This window comes from Thalassophryne amazonica, chromosome 18 (genome assembly GCF_902500255.1).
Source record: "Thalassophryne amazonica chromosome 18, fThaAma1.1, whole genome shotgun sequence".
In the NCBI taxonomy this organism is placed as follows: domain Eukaryota; kingdom Metazoa; phylum Chordata; class Actinopteri; order Batrachoidiformes; family Batrachoididae; genus Thalassophryne; species Thalassophryne amazonica.
Genome location: NC_047120.1, coordinates 53,424,897 through 53,440,856, shown reverse-complemented (window position 1 = coordinate 53,440,856; position 15,960 = coordinate 53,424,897). Strand labels below are relative to the sequence as shown.

General features: G+C 40.2%; 1 protein-coding gene across 3 annotated transcripts in view; it reads left to right on the top strand.

The window, feature by feature from the left end:
* The first annotated feature begins 234 nt into the window (after positions 1–234).
* The window catches only part of LOC117530734 (liprin-alpha-3-like), a 55,218-nt gene continuing 39,492 nt past the window's right edge, over positions 235–15,960 (top strand). For 2 of the 3 annotated variants that reach the window (XM_034193635.1, XM_034193634.1), the window contains exons 1-3: positions 236–718; positions 13,927–14,028; positions 14,333–14,497. In XM_034193635.1, the coding sequence (XP_034049526.1) occupies positions 380–718; positions 13,927–14,028; positions 14,333–14,497 (606 nt within the window). In that variant the 5' untranslated portion in view covers positions 236–379. Of the gene's footprint in view, positions 719–13,926; positions 14,029–14,332; positions 14,498–15,960 lie in introns of all 3 variants that reach the window. The other variant, XM_034193636.1, reaches the window with a different exon arrangement.

Below are 15,960 nucleotides of genomic sequence, written 5' to 3'. Positions count from 1 at the left end.
ATTTATTTCTTTAATTTTTTGCCCTTTCTCCACCCCACAACTGGCCCCTGTGTTGGGCCTGCACCGCTCCTTACTCCCAACCTCCCACGGATCAGATTCTTCCTGGGAAACCTGTTGTGGACAATTACGATGCAAACTGGGATATTACAAGAAAAGCAGTGAAGACGTGAAGGCTGGAGGAAAACTTAAAGGCACTAACCAGAAGAAGACATGGAGACACAACCAAAGGAATTATATATTTTTTTGGAAAAATAAAGATGTAAAGATTTCTATTTTTTAAACTTTTAGCTCATATGTAATCGAGTTCCCAGATCACACACGATATTTGACACACGTGAGCTCCTGTTCTGTCTCCACTTGACACACGTGCCACGGTCTCATGATGATGTGCGAAGTGATGCCCACCATTTCGGAGGATGGGCGCAGCGGGACTGGCGGGGACCCCTCTACTCCTGCCGGGGCAGGGGTCGGAGGGCCCGGGAGTGCAATGGGAGGAGGTGGAGGCTTTAACGGAAGAGAGGCCAGAGGTGGAGGAGACGAAGGAGGCAGCACGGGAAACCTGGAGTCGCTCATGGTGAACATGCTGACGGAGAGGGAGAGGCTGCTGGAGAACCTGAGGGAAACACAGGAGAGCCTGGGCACGGCTCAGCTCCGCCTCCGCGAACTCGGCCACGAGAAGGAGTCACTTCAGAGGCAACTTTCTATCGCGCTTCCACAGGTAGAAATGTGTATCTGTACTATTGCAGTGTTACCTAGTAAAATGTAATGTTTGCTGGTGGATATTATGTTAAAAGGTCAGGAAAAAAACAAATCAAGTACCATCTTTTCTGGAGTATAATTCGCAGTTTTGTTTTGTTTTTTATGAGTTTGGGAAGTCCTGCAACTTATACTCCAGTGCAACTTGTAAAATAAATAAAAAATGCTAAAAAAAATTAATGTCTTCATTAATAATAACAACAACAACAATAGTAATAATAATAGTAACAATAATAACAATAACAATAGTAATAATAATAGTAACAATAATAACAACAACAACAATAATAATAATAATAATAACAATAATAATAATAATAATAATAATAATAATAATAATAATAACAGCAATAATAATAACAGTCATACAACAATAATAATAATAATAACTATTTATATAGGGCAGTATGTTGGCTTAGTGGTTAGCACTGTTGCCTCACAGCAAGAATGGGATCCAAAGACTTGCAGGTTAGGTGGATTGGAAACTTTAAATTATCCGTAGGTGTGCGTGCATGTGTGAATGTATTTGTTTGTCTATATGTGGTCCTGCGACATACTGAGTGAGTGAACTATTTATTATTATTATTATAATAATAATAATAATAATACATGCCATTTATAGGTGCTTTTCAAAAAACTCAAGGACACCATTACAATGCAGCAATAAGCAGATTAAAAGCATAACCATAAACAAATTAGAATTAAAAACTGGAAAAGACATTTACCAGTTAAAAGAAATTATATAACAATTTAAAACAAGACAAAGGTTATGTAGTGAATGAATGGTACTCATGGTGAATAGGCTTTCTTGAAAAGGTGGGTTTTGAGACATGATTTGAAAATAGCCAGAGAGTCAATGTTGGGAATATCTGGTGGAAGGGAGTTCCAAAGGTTGTGGAGCAGAGCGACTGAAAGCTCTAAATCCTATGGTGTTCAAGCGACCAGGAGAAGTGTTGAGGCTGAGAGAAGATGATGATTTGAGGGTGCGTCCAGGTGTATGTGTGTGTGTGTGAAGAAGTTCACTGAGTTTGGTGGAAAGTTAGAGCTGGGTGTCGTCCACGTTGCAATGAAATTGAATGTTATATTTCTAAAATATATTACTGAGGGGGAGAAGATAGATAATGAAAAGGATAGGACCAAGGACAGAGCCTTGGGGAACACCAGAAGAGAGAGGAGATGGCTGTGATGTGAATGCATCTCTTAGACTTATCTATTATGTTTGCACATAGTTGGGAGCATAGAAACCACTTTAGTTTTGTTGCTGTAAAACGGCCACTCTGATTGAAAATGAATGGCAGCTGATTGCTTTGCCTCTGTCTCTTGTGATCTAAAGTGAAGATGTCTGCCACACACCTGCTTTGAAAGAAGGGGAAACAGGAGGAATCTTACAGTCTGTGTCTTTCACACAGATCGTGTAAGCCTGTTATACAGAACAAGAATGAGCCCACGCAAGAACTAGGGGTGGGCGATGTGACCTAATACAGGTAAACCTCGTTAACTCACGCAAATTGGGGTCCACAAAATTGGACCACAAGTTATCTCGCAAGTTAATGAGGTTGACCAGATAAACTGAAAATCAGCTTACCTTGCCATATTATAATAGTTTTGACAATTTGAAGCGTGATTCCTTCTTGATTGGTGATGATTTCTTCATCTGGAGTAGGTTTGGGATCTTTTTCTTCCTCCTTAAGCTGCTGCAGGTCTTCCAGAATCGTCCGCACAGACGACCCCTCCCAAAAACAGGCAAATCAAAATGGACTTTTATTACAATAGTCTAAATTTTGGGTGTCCATAAATCGATCATGATCTCAATAATAATTATATTATTTGACCAGTATTTTTAATTGGTTTATTTTCATTTTCAGATCTACTCATTCAAAAAAGTTAATGAATCAAAGCTTTTTACACAATGTGTAACAAACCTGTGGCTGTGTCTAGTTATTGCTCACTAAGGCTTAAAAAGCCACAGCACAATCGCCCACTGGATTACACAACAGAATCATAGTTTAACAATATTTTCATGAATGTTAATTTGTGCCTTCATGTGAAAATGACTTCATAGCCAATTACATCTATAAGAAAAAGTTTTTGACAGGTGTATTGACTCATGTGTGAAGCTCAGCAGAATAGGGAAAAAACACCAGACCTACGATCATCATAGCCTCAGTGATGCAGTGGGTAATTCTACGGTAATGAAATAACAATCAGAGCAAATTTTTTCACAGTAACGTAAAATATGGCCAGATTTTCTTGTTATTGTAATTTTGTTGCTGTAGAAATGCACCAGTGTTGATCCAAACTTTGGATGGCCCAAATTAATTATAGCTTTCCAAATTAATGGATACTTAGATATTTTTCCTTTATTTCCATTGTCATTGTTCATTGGCGCCATTACAAAATATTTCTGGTACACATTCTCATTGTCCTATAGTTTCTCACAGTGTAGGTGGTATTGCCCAATACATATCATGGTGCACTATCACACTGAAAAGTTATCTTTGATAAAGATAAAATGATAAACCACCCACCTGAAGTTACAGATAAAAGATCAATTCCAGTATTGCCTCTGGTACATTTGAAACTACTAACAAACTGAATTTGAGTTTTAACACCACGATCGCTTCTGGTAGCATCAAAAGCGACAACAGACCCAAACAATGAGCCCACAATTCTGTCTTTGAACATCTTGCCCCCTGCTGGAAGCTCTTGTTTACTACACAGCTTCCAGCACAGAAGCCAGCTGAGAACAGCCACAAAACCCAGCTCTCTACCCAATCACAATGCTCCGGTCAGGCGGAGGTCTTGGAAAATAAAGCAGTGCTGACTTATGGTTTTGATTTATAAATAACATTAATACTGATAGAATAACTCTATTAATGTCAATTCTGTCATTTGTACAAAGTTAAAATATAACATATATCTTTTAATGTTGAATAATGGACTAATTCTGAGGTTTTGTAACGAACACAGACAGATTGCAAAGGATTCTGGGTAAAATGTGCCTCTGCTAAACACTGATTGGTTCAGTCATTCATTATGTAAACCAACACATTAATGTGACGTGTGTCATGTGTTGGTGTTTCCAGATAAATGTGCTTTTGTAAAATATTACATTTTTTTATTTGTAAAAACAGGCATTTTTACAGAGCCCTGGAAGTGTCATCGCAAAATGTGCGCTCATTTTATTATATTGTGCGCACATTTTATGATGTTTTGCGCACGTTTTATGATGTTGTGCGCACGTTTTATTATATTGTGCACATGTTTTATTATATTGTAAAACGTGCACTCAATATTGTCTTGACACGTAAATGTTGGCTTTACACTGTACGAGTTTTGGCCCTTTTTCAGATGATTTTTCATTCGTGCGAGAATTTTTTAGACCGAGTTTCAGGTTAATCACACGTCCTGCATCGTGTAGTGTACATGGAGTAACAAGCTGCATTTAACATCTCACGACCACCTCCTGATCACCGATTGTATGGTTGAATGAAAATCAAACCTGTTTGATATTATTCTGGTCGGCCGTCGTGAGGGTATCCTGCTGCTGAAGAGCTACAAGCATCCATCTGCTCGCACTGTGCATGTGCAAACACCACAGACCTGTCTTGTTTTTGTTGTTGTTGTTGTTATTTTGATTTGTTTTTAAACTTTGATGTCTCCCATCGAGAATTTTTGTAAATGAAGTTTGAAAAAAAGCTTACGTTTTGCTTCTGAAAAAAACACGAGTCCGACGTGTGGTTTTTGAACGTACAATGTGTGTGAGAACATAAATCGGGCGCTCTGAACTTTTACACCATGCGGTTTTGTGGTACAGTTTGAACTGAAACCGAGTACAGTGATTAAAAATATCATACAGTGTCTGCCCAGCTTCAAGATGAATACTGCCATGAACTGCCATGAACACTACTGGCCAGTAGATGGCAGTAGAGACCGTGAAAACTTGCCAAAACAAAATTCCAGATCCGTGTCTGCTACATTTAAGATGCATGGAATTTAACAAGTGGAGGAGTTTAAGTATCTCGGGGTCTTGTTCACGAGTGAGGGACGGATGGAGCGTGAGATCAATAGATGGATCGGTGCAGCATCTGCAGTGATGCGGTCACTGTATCGGACCGTCGTGGTGAAGAGAGAGCTGAGTAGGGGGACAAAGCTCTCGATTTACCGATCGATCTACGTTCCGATCCTCACCTGTGGTCATGAGATTTGGCTCATGACCAAAAGAACGAGATCGCAAGTACAAGCGGCCAAGATGAGTTTCTTCCGCAGGGTGGCTGGGCGCTCCCTTAGAGATAGGGTAAGGAGCTCGGTCACTTGGGAGGAGCTCGGAGTCGAGCCGCTGCTCCTCCATGTCGAAAGGAGTCAGTTGAGGTGGCTTGGGCATCTTTTCCGGATGCCCCCTGGACGCCTCACTGGAGAGGTGTTCCGGGCATGTCCCATTGGGAGGAGGCCCCGTGGTAGACCCAGGACACGCTGGAGGGACTACATCTCTCGGCTGGCTTGGGAATGCCTTGGGGTGCCCCCGGAGGAGCTGGGGGAGGTGTGTGTGGATCGGGAGGTCTGGACGGCTTTGCTTGAGCTGCTGCCCCCGTGACCCGACTCCGGATAAAGCGGAAGAAATTGGATGGATGGATGGATGGAATTTAACAAATGCAAATACAATAACAACGTCTATAAACCAAGAGAATATATTCACAAGAGTTTTAGGAACTAGAGTTTAATGCTGTTGTCCATGGAGCCTGAACAGAGTGTCTCAAATGTATTTGTCCTGTTGTGAACGTACTGAGATTACCCTATCCTACCCATAATGCACTGCTGGGCACAGCATGTGCTCACTAAAACCTTAAAGATTAGCACATCAAGATTAGCACAACTAAAACATATATCTGATATTTTCACTTTATAAAACTTCAGACGTAACAGTAATTTTAAATAACTTGTACGAAATTTGTTTGGTTAAAATTTGAACCATAAGTTAAAAATGCATGCCTCTGGATGACTTGGGTGATATTGCCAGCGTATCAGTATGGTGTTAAAGGAAATGGTTTCTTTGTGTGTGTGTGTGTGTGTGTGTGTGTGTGTGTGTGTGTGTGTGTGTGTGTGTGTGTGTGTGTGTGTGTGTGTGTGTGTGTGTGTGTGTGTGTGTGTGTGTGTGTGTGTGTGTGTGTGACCAGTTCTCCTTTGTCTGCAGAGGATAGAGCATTTTCTCCTAGAAGCAGCTCTCTTCTGTTTGCAGAGGGTAGAATTATACATCTGTTATGAAACTTTTAACAGGTAGGTGCTCAACTGATTTTAAATTTTAAAAATGTTTGTCACTGTTCAGCTTTGTTTACTACGTTATTGGTCTAAAAGTTATCGGACAAAAATTTATCTGAAGATAATTAGTCTGATAATGGTTTTTAGAAGCAGAATAGTTTCTACATGCATAGAATTGTAGAACTTGGAATGTCTGACATGAAAAAAGATAATCTGATAATGAAAACATCTTCGATAAATATCTGTTATCGGATTATCGGAACTATGCCCACCACTGCACTGGTGATGGCTATGACTCTAGCGTACTGCCCACCCCTATATAAACTTCCTTAAGGGCCCCTTCGCAAATAGTGCGAATTTGGTCGATTTGCGCATAAAGTGCGCATGAAGCAGGAATCGCGTGCAAAATATGTAAAATCATAGCTGCCTCGTACACCTGTTGCTACAACTATTTGTGCACACCAGCGGCTGAAAGACAGAGTGTGCACTGTGCGAGCCCATCAAATCCTCTCACAGCAGGTGTCGGCCAAATTCCAGGTGACACACATGAACATCTAACACCGCTTGTTTGGCACTTAGAAAATGTGTGGCCATTCGCACTATTAACATGACAACAGTCAGCAGACAATCACTGTTGTGCTGGCAGTGAAATTTGTCCAAGTGCCACACGACTGTGAAGTTGCCGAGTGCACATGTGGTGTGCCAGAGTGTTGGCTCTCCCCACAACACCTGTGCATGTGTTTCGTGCCCCCCCCCCACTCCTCCCAACACGTGTACGTGTGTGGTTTGTGCACCTCTTCTCTTGCCCCAGCAGGCGAGGCATCGCTCATCTAATCACAGAGTGACATGTTGGTCTGTGCACTGGCAGTCCAGTCCAGTCCAGTTTATTTATAGAGCACATTTAAAAACAACAAAGTTGACCAAAGCGCTGTACAATGACATAAAATAAATCAATAAATAAATAAATAAATAAATAGATTGGCAACAATAAAAGTTTTTAAAACAATAAAATCATCAACCCTCAAGTCAAAAGCCAAAGAAAACAAGTATGTTTTAAGACGAGATTTAAAAACTAGAGGTGGCAGGGCAGGGGGCGTGGCTGGCTGCCCACAGCTGTTGAGACATCTCTGGTTCTGGACACATCACAGCTGCAGGAAATGTCCCGTGTTTTGGCAGACATGCGCGTGTGTGTGTTTGTGTGGAAACACATAAAAACATAAAAATGGATCATCAGTCTGTTTGGACACACAGCAGGCGATCTGAGTGTCACGTCTGACAGGACATGCATGTCAGGCCGTGAGGGCCGTGAGTGGCGCCGCAGGACCAGAACAACCCAACAGTGTGACAAATACGCCACTTTCAGTCATGTATCAGCAGAAATACGCTGTTTGGTCAGTTATCACAGCGCTTTTTTTTCTATTTTTAGAAAATACGTTTATCTGCTTGTTGATATTAACCATTTCACACTGCTTTTACAAGACAGTGACTGTAGTGCAGTGGCAAGTTTCCATCTGGTAATCAAAGTGTATGGGTTCAAATCCTGTGAGTCTGTAATTTAATCAGGGTTATTTAACCGTGTGCTTCTGTATTGTGTCCTCTTTTATGTATTATTTATATCAACCCAGTGCTATTCACTAATTATACAGCTGGTTTTTATTTTATTTTCCTCCACATCACCGGCGCGATGTGTTGCACCTCGTCCCATGGAACACAGTGTGAGCAGCTGCAGCAGCTCGCACTGGGTTCCTGCTCGAAATACACCATCGCGTGTACAAACCGTCGCACCCGCATCGTGCACGCATCCCTGTCGGCGCAATGTTTTGTGGTGTGCTCATACGAGCTCTACCGCTGTGAGTCACCCTGAGTTGTATGTATTAGCACTATGTGTAAAGTGGCCCTAACAGACATCACTGAAATCTAAAACGAGCTGGTTGAGGCGTAATTGTTGCTTACAGCAGAATAGTTTCTATATGCATAGAATAGAATTGTAGAACTTGGAATGTCTGACATGACAATCCAATGATTTCTAATGTAAATAGTGGTATATAACTTTGTTGTTTGCTACAGTTGTACAAATGTTTTTGAAATTTACAATTTATATTTACATTCTAAGTTATAAAAATGGTTTGTTAAATATGTTTGTGGTTTTCACAGTACTGTAAAAAAAAACTTTTATGTTCTATTTGGATTTTATGTTTTTGTGTGAATTTAGGTTCACTGTATTCATACAGTATGTCAGATTGAAAGAAAAACTGTGAAGTCACACAGGTGAGATTGTGATGAAAAAAATTACACCAAACAAGGCAAAGTAAACCATTTTTTTAGGTCAATTATGAAGGTAAAACCAAAAGTACTCAAAAACGGCCAATTATGCCCTGGACCCCAGAGGGTTAACTGTAAAAGGCAGATAAGGAAAATACCTCACAGTGTGACTACTTTAAGGTAAAAACTGTTTACACCGCGTGGTTGCAGACTCTGGTTGTGTGTTTGCAGTTGGTGTTTGTGCAAAGAGATTCGGCTGAAAGTAGACAATAAATACTTCTCTCTGTAAATCTTCAGATTTGTCTTCGCTAATGTTCTTCTCACTAAGGCAGTGAGTTTGTACTCAGATTCTCTTCAGGCTTTTTGGTCTGTTGCATCTGCAATTTTCCCAATACTGCGTAATCAGGTTTCATTATGTTTGACCGTGTTGTTACTGCAGATGATTAATGAAGCTGGGAAAGTTTGGAGTTTGTGTTAATGGCTTTTGGCTTAAATGAATACTTGATTTTCTGGGAGAATCTCTTTAGTATATTGGAAGAAATTGCACATTAGTTTTCTGCTGTGCACTACAGCTGTGTTTGTGCTACATTTTCAGAACTCTGTAAAATATGTCAGTACACCTTAACCATTTGAAATTCAGCAAATCCTTAATGCTTGATCATGCAACAGCATTCAACACCAAGACATGATGTGAAGAAGAGTCTGTGTTCTATTTGTTTAAAGCGGGTTAGGGGTTTCAAACTGGCGGACTGCGGGCTGGAGAAGGTCTACGAGTCAGTAGATGACAGCGTCATGTGATATCATGCATCTTTAAATACATTATAAACAAATAATATTAATACATAACCATCTGTGCACAAAACTCTGAAAATTCCTGCGTGTCAAACCCTGCACTCACAGAAATATCTAACCCTGACTTTTAAGATTTATGTAATTTTATTACATGACTAATTCCCATTTACTTTTTTTAGATAATTTTCATGCAAACCTACCAAATAAACCTTACATGATGCATATTCATTCCTGTAATAAATCCTATTTATTTAAAATGCATAACCCTCAGCTTTATGTATTTAGTATTAATAAAATATAATTACTCTAAATCAAGAATAATGACAGTATTTATTTAAAATACATAAAGTATACTGTCTGAATTGCATAATAATTATGTTACCTATACAAGATAAATGGCACAGATAAAATAATTATGCAATTCAAACAATATACTTTATGTATTTTAAATAAATACTGTCATTATTATTGATTTAGAGTAATTATATTTTATTAATACTAAATACATAAAGCTGAGGGTTATGCATTTCAAATAAATAGGATTTATTACAGTAATGAGTATGCATCATGTAAGGTTTATTTGATAGGTTTGTATTAAAATTATCTAAAAAAAAAAGTAAATGTGAATATGTCATGTAATAAAATTACTTTAATCTTAAAAGTTAGAGTAACTAGTTCTGTGAGTGTGAGGAGCATGATGATTTACACAACTTTGTCATATTTTGACATTACAGGCATGAGGCTGGAGTTCGTTAATAGTACACAAAATGTGACGGAAACCCATTGACCAGTGAGATCTACCTTAGGACAGATGGACACAATCTTTTAGTGGCCACTGACAGCTTGGCACCAATTCATCAACTTGCATTAAATATTTTCATTTGCATCCATTTTCTCAATACCCAGCGCAGCGCACTGAGTGCATTCTGGTTTAAGGGATGACAAATGCCTCTCTGAGTGGGTTTCTATCACCCAATAAATTGTGCAAATTCAAGTTGCAAATGGAAAATATGCTTAAAAAACACCTTAAATTTCGCAAAATTGTTTTTAGGCTTGCATGAGGTGGGATTTCCAGTGATTCCCAAAATACTTTTTTTTTTAAAAGTTGAATGGAAACAATTTTTCGCTAATATAAGTCACATGATATGCAGAAAGCATCATCTGACATTGTACTTAGGGTGTCCTGACACTTGCACAACTTTGATCTGCACACTTGCACGCCCACTTGCACATGGCCTCTGTAAATATAAACACTGTTTATAAGAATGACTACAATTCCTAAATATATACACATATAATATACACAACATCCTCTGGTGTAAAATTTTCAAGTCTAATTGAGCCAGTTTTTATGAATGTGGACACATAAATCAACAACACACATACAAATGCAAAATTTTACCATAATCCAGAGTTAAATCTTGGCCAGAAAAATTAACATTGGTTTTAGAATTGGTTTTAATTACAGGTGTATCATATTATTTTGTATTAGTCTGCATAAGAACTTGCGATATTATGTCCAAATTGCCAGATAAAGCACAGTGAGACAAAAGACAGTCATCAACGTCACGCTGCTTTATGAGTCAGTCACATACAGTCGTCTTTTGTAAACAGTGTTGCTAGTACAAGGCATTTTTTATATCTGATGTGTCCGAGTCAATCTCAGTATATATCACAGATAATGCAAAATCATTAAAATTAATGAAGGCTGTGGCACGTCGAGGTAGAGTGAGGTGAAACACAAACAAAATGACAAGAGGATGAGAGAAGCAGACCGAGATGCTGACCCCGATCCAAAGAAGAAACAATCCTGTAAGGCCACGAGCCAGTGGACCCACTGTGTCACCATCTGTCCAGGTCGCTGTTTCCCTCCTGGCTCACACAGATCCATTTCATCAATTTTTCTTTCAGCTCAGAATTCTAAAACAGGTAGTCACTGCTCTAAACATGTGAATTCACAGCGCTTTTCGCGTGGTATGTTCAGTGTCTGCTGTTGTATTCCCAGTAGTGTTGTGAGTGACATATCGATGCTGTGTTCTTCGGGTTTGTCTTGTGCATTCCGGCACACTATTGCGTAATGATGTGTTGTAGTCCATGCTAGTTTGCAGAGGTGGATGAGCAAACGAGCAGCTGTTTCTTTGGAGAACATGCCATCAATCAAAACTACCTGAGGTAATATTCTTAAGCTAGTCAGCAGCTACAAATATTTGGGTTTAACTATTGACAGGGATCTCTATTTGAAAGTTCATTTTAACCCTCTGGGGCCGGCGCCATCATATACGACGGCTAAGACCAGGCTTTACTAAATTATAAATAACTTCTTAATGATATGAGATAGAAACATACTCTTTTTTTTTTTGCTGAAAAGTTAACTCCATGGACTTTTGAGCTAGCCATCGGCCATCTTTGTACTCCTCATAGAAGCTGTGTGATGACATGCGCAATATGAGTGGCCAATCGGAATTAGTTCACCGTCACATGGTTTTACAAAATCTAATCGTAGGGCAGATTTACCTCACGTGAAACGCCAAAATCATTTTCAGGAGTGATATGTTACTAGTTGGCCCGTTTGAATAGCCCCCTGGGTGCTCCAATGAGTACAACTATTAGTAAATACTCAGTGCGCCCTGCGCCATTACGCACAGTGATCAGTGAAAGCAGACGGAGAGCCTCTGATGACAATCTCACGTGAAAGCTGCTTTAGGAGCAGCACAGAACAGTCCAAAACATAGTAGAAGTAGAAGTTTGTGTTGTAACCTTTGTGTAATAGTATACAGAAATTGCTTTGAGATGAAGACAACAAAAAAAAACCCCTGCAAAGACCATTTTATATATATCGTTCAAAATGTGCATTTGTGTTTTATTGTTTGAACCTTTTTGTTGTACAGTCTTTCACACAAGATCTCAAATTACCTTATAAAGTGTCAAAACAGTTATTTATTATAGTTTGCTGTGTGTTTTAAATAAATGTGTGTAGAAAATTATTTTTCCGCTTCTCTTTTTGCTTTCTTATTTTTGTTTGTAAACCTTTATTACACTTATAAAACACAACAAAAGCATATGTATTCTGAAAGCACAGGTTGTCCTGAAAAAAAGAGACATAAAACTTGATTGTGGGTTGCAGGGAGAGCTGTTAACAGCAATAATAAAACATTTATGCCAGGCGAGTGAACTGTCCAAAAAATGCCCTCAGACCCCAGAGGGTTAAACACCTGATTTCCAAATTAAGGGTAAACTGAGGCTTTCTTTAGAGAAACAAGTCCTTAAGAGTTCAGAAGCTCCCAATAACTGCTAACTTCCTGCCCTTTTTGGACTATGGCGATGCTGTGACTAGGTGTGCATCATCCAGTTGTCTACAGTCCTTGACCCTATTGTACCATTGCGCCCTGAGATTTATCACTGGTTGTAACTGCCTCACCCATCACTGTGAGTTGTACTTCAATGCGGACGTGCCCTCTTTGTCTGGCAGGTGTTATACACACTGGATGATTCTGGTTTACAAAACTCTTGTTAGTCTGGTTCCGATCTGTTTATACAGTTTACTTCTGAGCTCTGAAAGTCATTATGCTCTACACTCAAATGACATGTTATGTTTCCGTGTACCTTGTGCCCGCACTGAAGCGGGAAAGAATGCCTTTAGTTTTTGGAATGTTCTCCAATCCGAACTGAAACTGCCCAATTTAATCATCAATTGAATCAGCTTATAGAGCAGCAGATCAAAACAAAAGCCATTTCAAGGTGCCTTACACAGAACGATTCAACATAAAAATTAAAATAAATTAATAAATAAAAAAATCAAATACATTAAAAACAGAAGTAAAAGAATAAAACAGATAAAAAATAAAAACTATTCATAAGAAAGAGAATAAAAATAGGTTTTAAGTCTTGACGTAAAAATGTCCACAGACTCCGATTGCCTCATGGTCGCAGGAAGACCGTTCCACAGAGTGGGTGCATGATAAGAAAAAGCTCTTTGACCCGCTGACTTCTTCTTCACCTTGGGAACACAGAGAAGTCCCGCATCCTGCGACCGCAAAGCCCAGGCCGGCATGTAGGGTTCCACCAGATCGGCCAGATAAGACGGCGCCCAGACTGACTTCCCGAACACCTTCCGGTCTATCCTACGAGATCGCAAATGGGATTCGTTTGTGCAATACCTTTGTTTCTAAATCTAAATCTGCTTGAGTCTTTATATCATGTGCAATGTTATGACCAAGATGACTGTATTTTATTTATCACCAATGTTCTCATGTTGATGCTAACCTGTCCTTTATGACGTGCTGCTGCCTTTCTTGGCCAGGTCATCCTTGTAAAAGAGGTTTTGATCTCAATGGAATTTCTACCTGGTTAAATCAAGGTTATTATTTGGGGGAGGTGATGGTCTAGTGTTTAAGCATTGGGCTTGAGACAAGAGGATCCTCGGATCAAGCCCCAGCTTGACAGGAAAATCATTAAGAACCCTTGGGCAAGGTCCTTAATCCCCAGTTGCTCCTGATGTGTAGTGAGCGCCTTGTGTGGCAGCATCCTGACATTGGTGTGTTTGAGTGTGTTTGTGTGAATGGGGCATAATTGTAAAGTGCTTTGAGCGATGCAGATAGAAAAGCGCTATATAAATGCAGTCCATTAACCATATTATTATTAATATTATAACTGTCAGTGATTAACACTGTAATTATGGAGATTTAAAAAATATCATCTTCCAAAAGTCACTGTCTCATAAATATGCTTGTATCTCAGCCAATTTGTTTCACATCACCAGATATTTTTGTCTTTTGTATGTTAAACCCGCCGCCGTACAGATTACCGCCATCTACACAGTTTGTTTTGTTCGCCCCTGAACGCATCTTGTGTGTGCCACAGGAGTTTGCAGTGTTGACTAAAGAGCTGAACGTTTGCCGGGAGCAGCTTCTGGAGAGAGAGGAGGAAATCGCTGAGCTCAAGGCGGAACGAAACAACACACGCGTAAGATGTTTAACGGCCATTTTGCTTATTAGCACTGTGGCAGCCTCTGTGTTATTTTCCTCGTGTACTGTGGGCGTATGAGTGTGACACGGCCTGATTTCTTCTGTCACATCTTCTCCTTGTGATTCTCTTTTCTCTGTCTACTTTCCTAATCTCGCCCACTCTTCCCCTCTGTTTCCTTTGCTTCTCGATTCTAAAATCCCTCTCACCTCTGTGTTTTCTTTCTGCTTGTCTTCTGTGCTGCCGTTCTTCACGCTCCTTTTCTTGCTTCTCTCAAACGTTTTCATCATCGCCTTCTCTTCAGTTGTTGCTGGAACATCTGGAGTGCTTGGTGTCTCGCCATGAGCGCAGTCTGAGGATGACAGTGGTGAAAAGACAAGCCCAGTCCCCAGCAGGGGTCTCCAGTGAGGTGGAAGTCCTCAAGGCCCTCAAGTCTCTGTTTGAGCATCACAAAGCCCTTGATGAGAAGGTGGGTGAAACATTTACAGTGATGTCATGTTAATTTTGGGGCTTTTAATGACTTCTTTGAGCTGTTCTTTGGGAAGACCATTCCAGAACCTTAATGTTAGCTTACTTTAGCCAACCCACAATCAGTTTTGTTGTGTGTTTGGGATCAATGTCAAATCAAATCAAATCAATTTTATTTATATAGCGCCAAATCACAACAAACAGTTGCCCCAAGGCGCTTTATATTGTAAGGCAAGGCCATACAATAATTATGGAAAAACCACAACGGTCAAAACGACCCCCTGTGAGCAAGCACTTGGCAACAGTGGGAAGGAAAAAGGAAGAAACAGGAAGAAACCTCCAGCAGAACCAGGCTCAGGGAGGGGCAGTCTTCTGCTGGGACTGGTTGGGGCTGAGGGAGAGAACCAGGAAAAAGACATGCTGTGGAGGGGAGCAGAGATCAATCACTAATGATTAAATGCAGAGTGGTGCATACAGAGCAAAAGGAGAAAGAAACACTCAGTGCATCATGGGAACCCCCCAGCAGTCTAAGTCTATAGCAGCATAACTAAGGGATGGTTCAGGGTCACCTGATCCAGCCCTAACTATAAGCTTTAGCAAAAAGGAAAGTTTTAAGCCTAATCTTAAAAGTAGAGAGGGTGTCTGTCTCCCTGATCTGAATTGGGAGCTGGTTCCACAGGAGAGGAGCCTGAAAGCTGAAGGCTCTGCCTCCCATTCTACTCTTACAAACCCTAGGAACTACAAGTAAGCCTGCAGTCTGAGAGCGAAGCGCTCTATTGGGGTGATATGGTACTATGAGGTCCCTAAGATAAGATGGGACCTGATTATTCAAAACCAACAAATGTCCTGTTGGACCACCCAATTTTGGGCCTTTTAATGACTTCTTTGGACTGTTTTTTGGGAAGACCATTCCAGAAGCTTAATGTTAGCTTACTTTATCCAACCCGCAACCAGTTTTGCTGTGTGTTTGGGATCAATGTCTTGTTGGAACATCCAATTTTGGGCCTTTTAATGACTTCTTTGGACTGTTTTTTTGGGAAGACCATTCCAGAAGCTTAATGTTAGCTTACTTTATCCAACCCGCAACCAGTTTTAATGTGTGTTTGGGATCATTGTCCTGTTGGAACATCCAATTTCGGGCCTTTTAATGACTTCTTTCAGCTGTTCTTTCAGACAACTTTATTGATCCCAAAAAAGGGCAATTATGTTTACACCCCAATGACCTCAGACAAGATACAGCAATTAATCCACAATTACTACTTGTTTACCGTAGTAATGGCACACATCAAAATTAAAGACAACACATATACATTTGACATTGTTTATGTGCACTTAACTTGAAGCAGTCCGTCATCCGAACTGAGGTAAAGTGGGTGAAGGTCGCTGCAACTGTAAGTCGCGCCGCCAAGACCAGCTTGGGGGGGCAGAGAGTGGCCCAGTGTCCAGACACACAGCCCGGAAGGC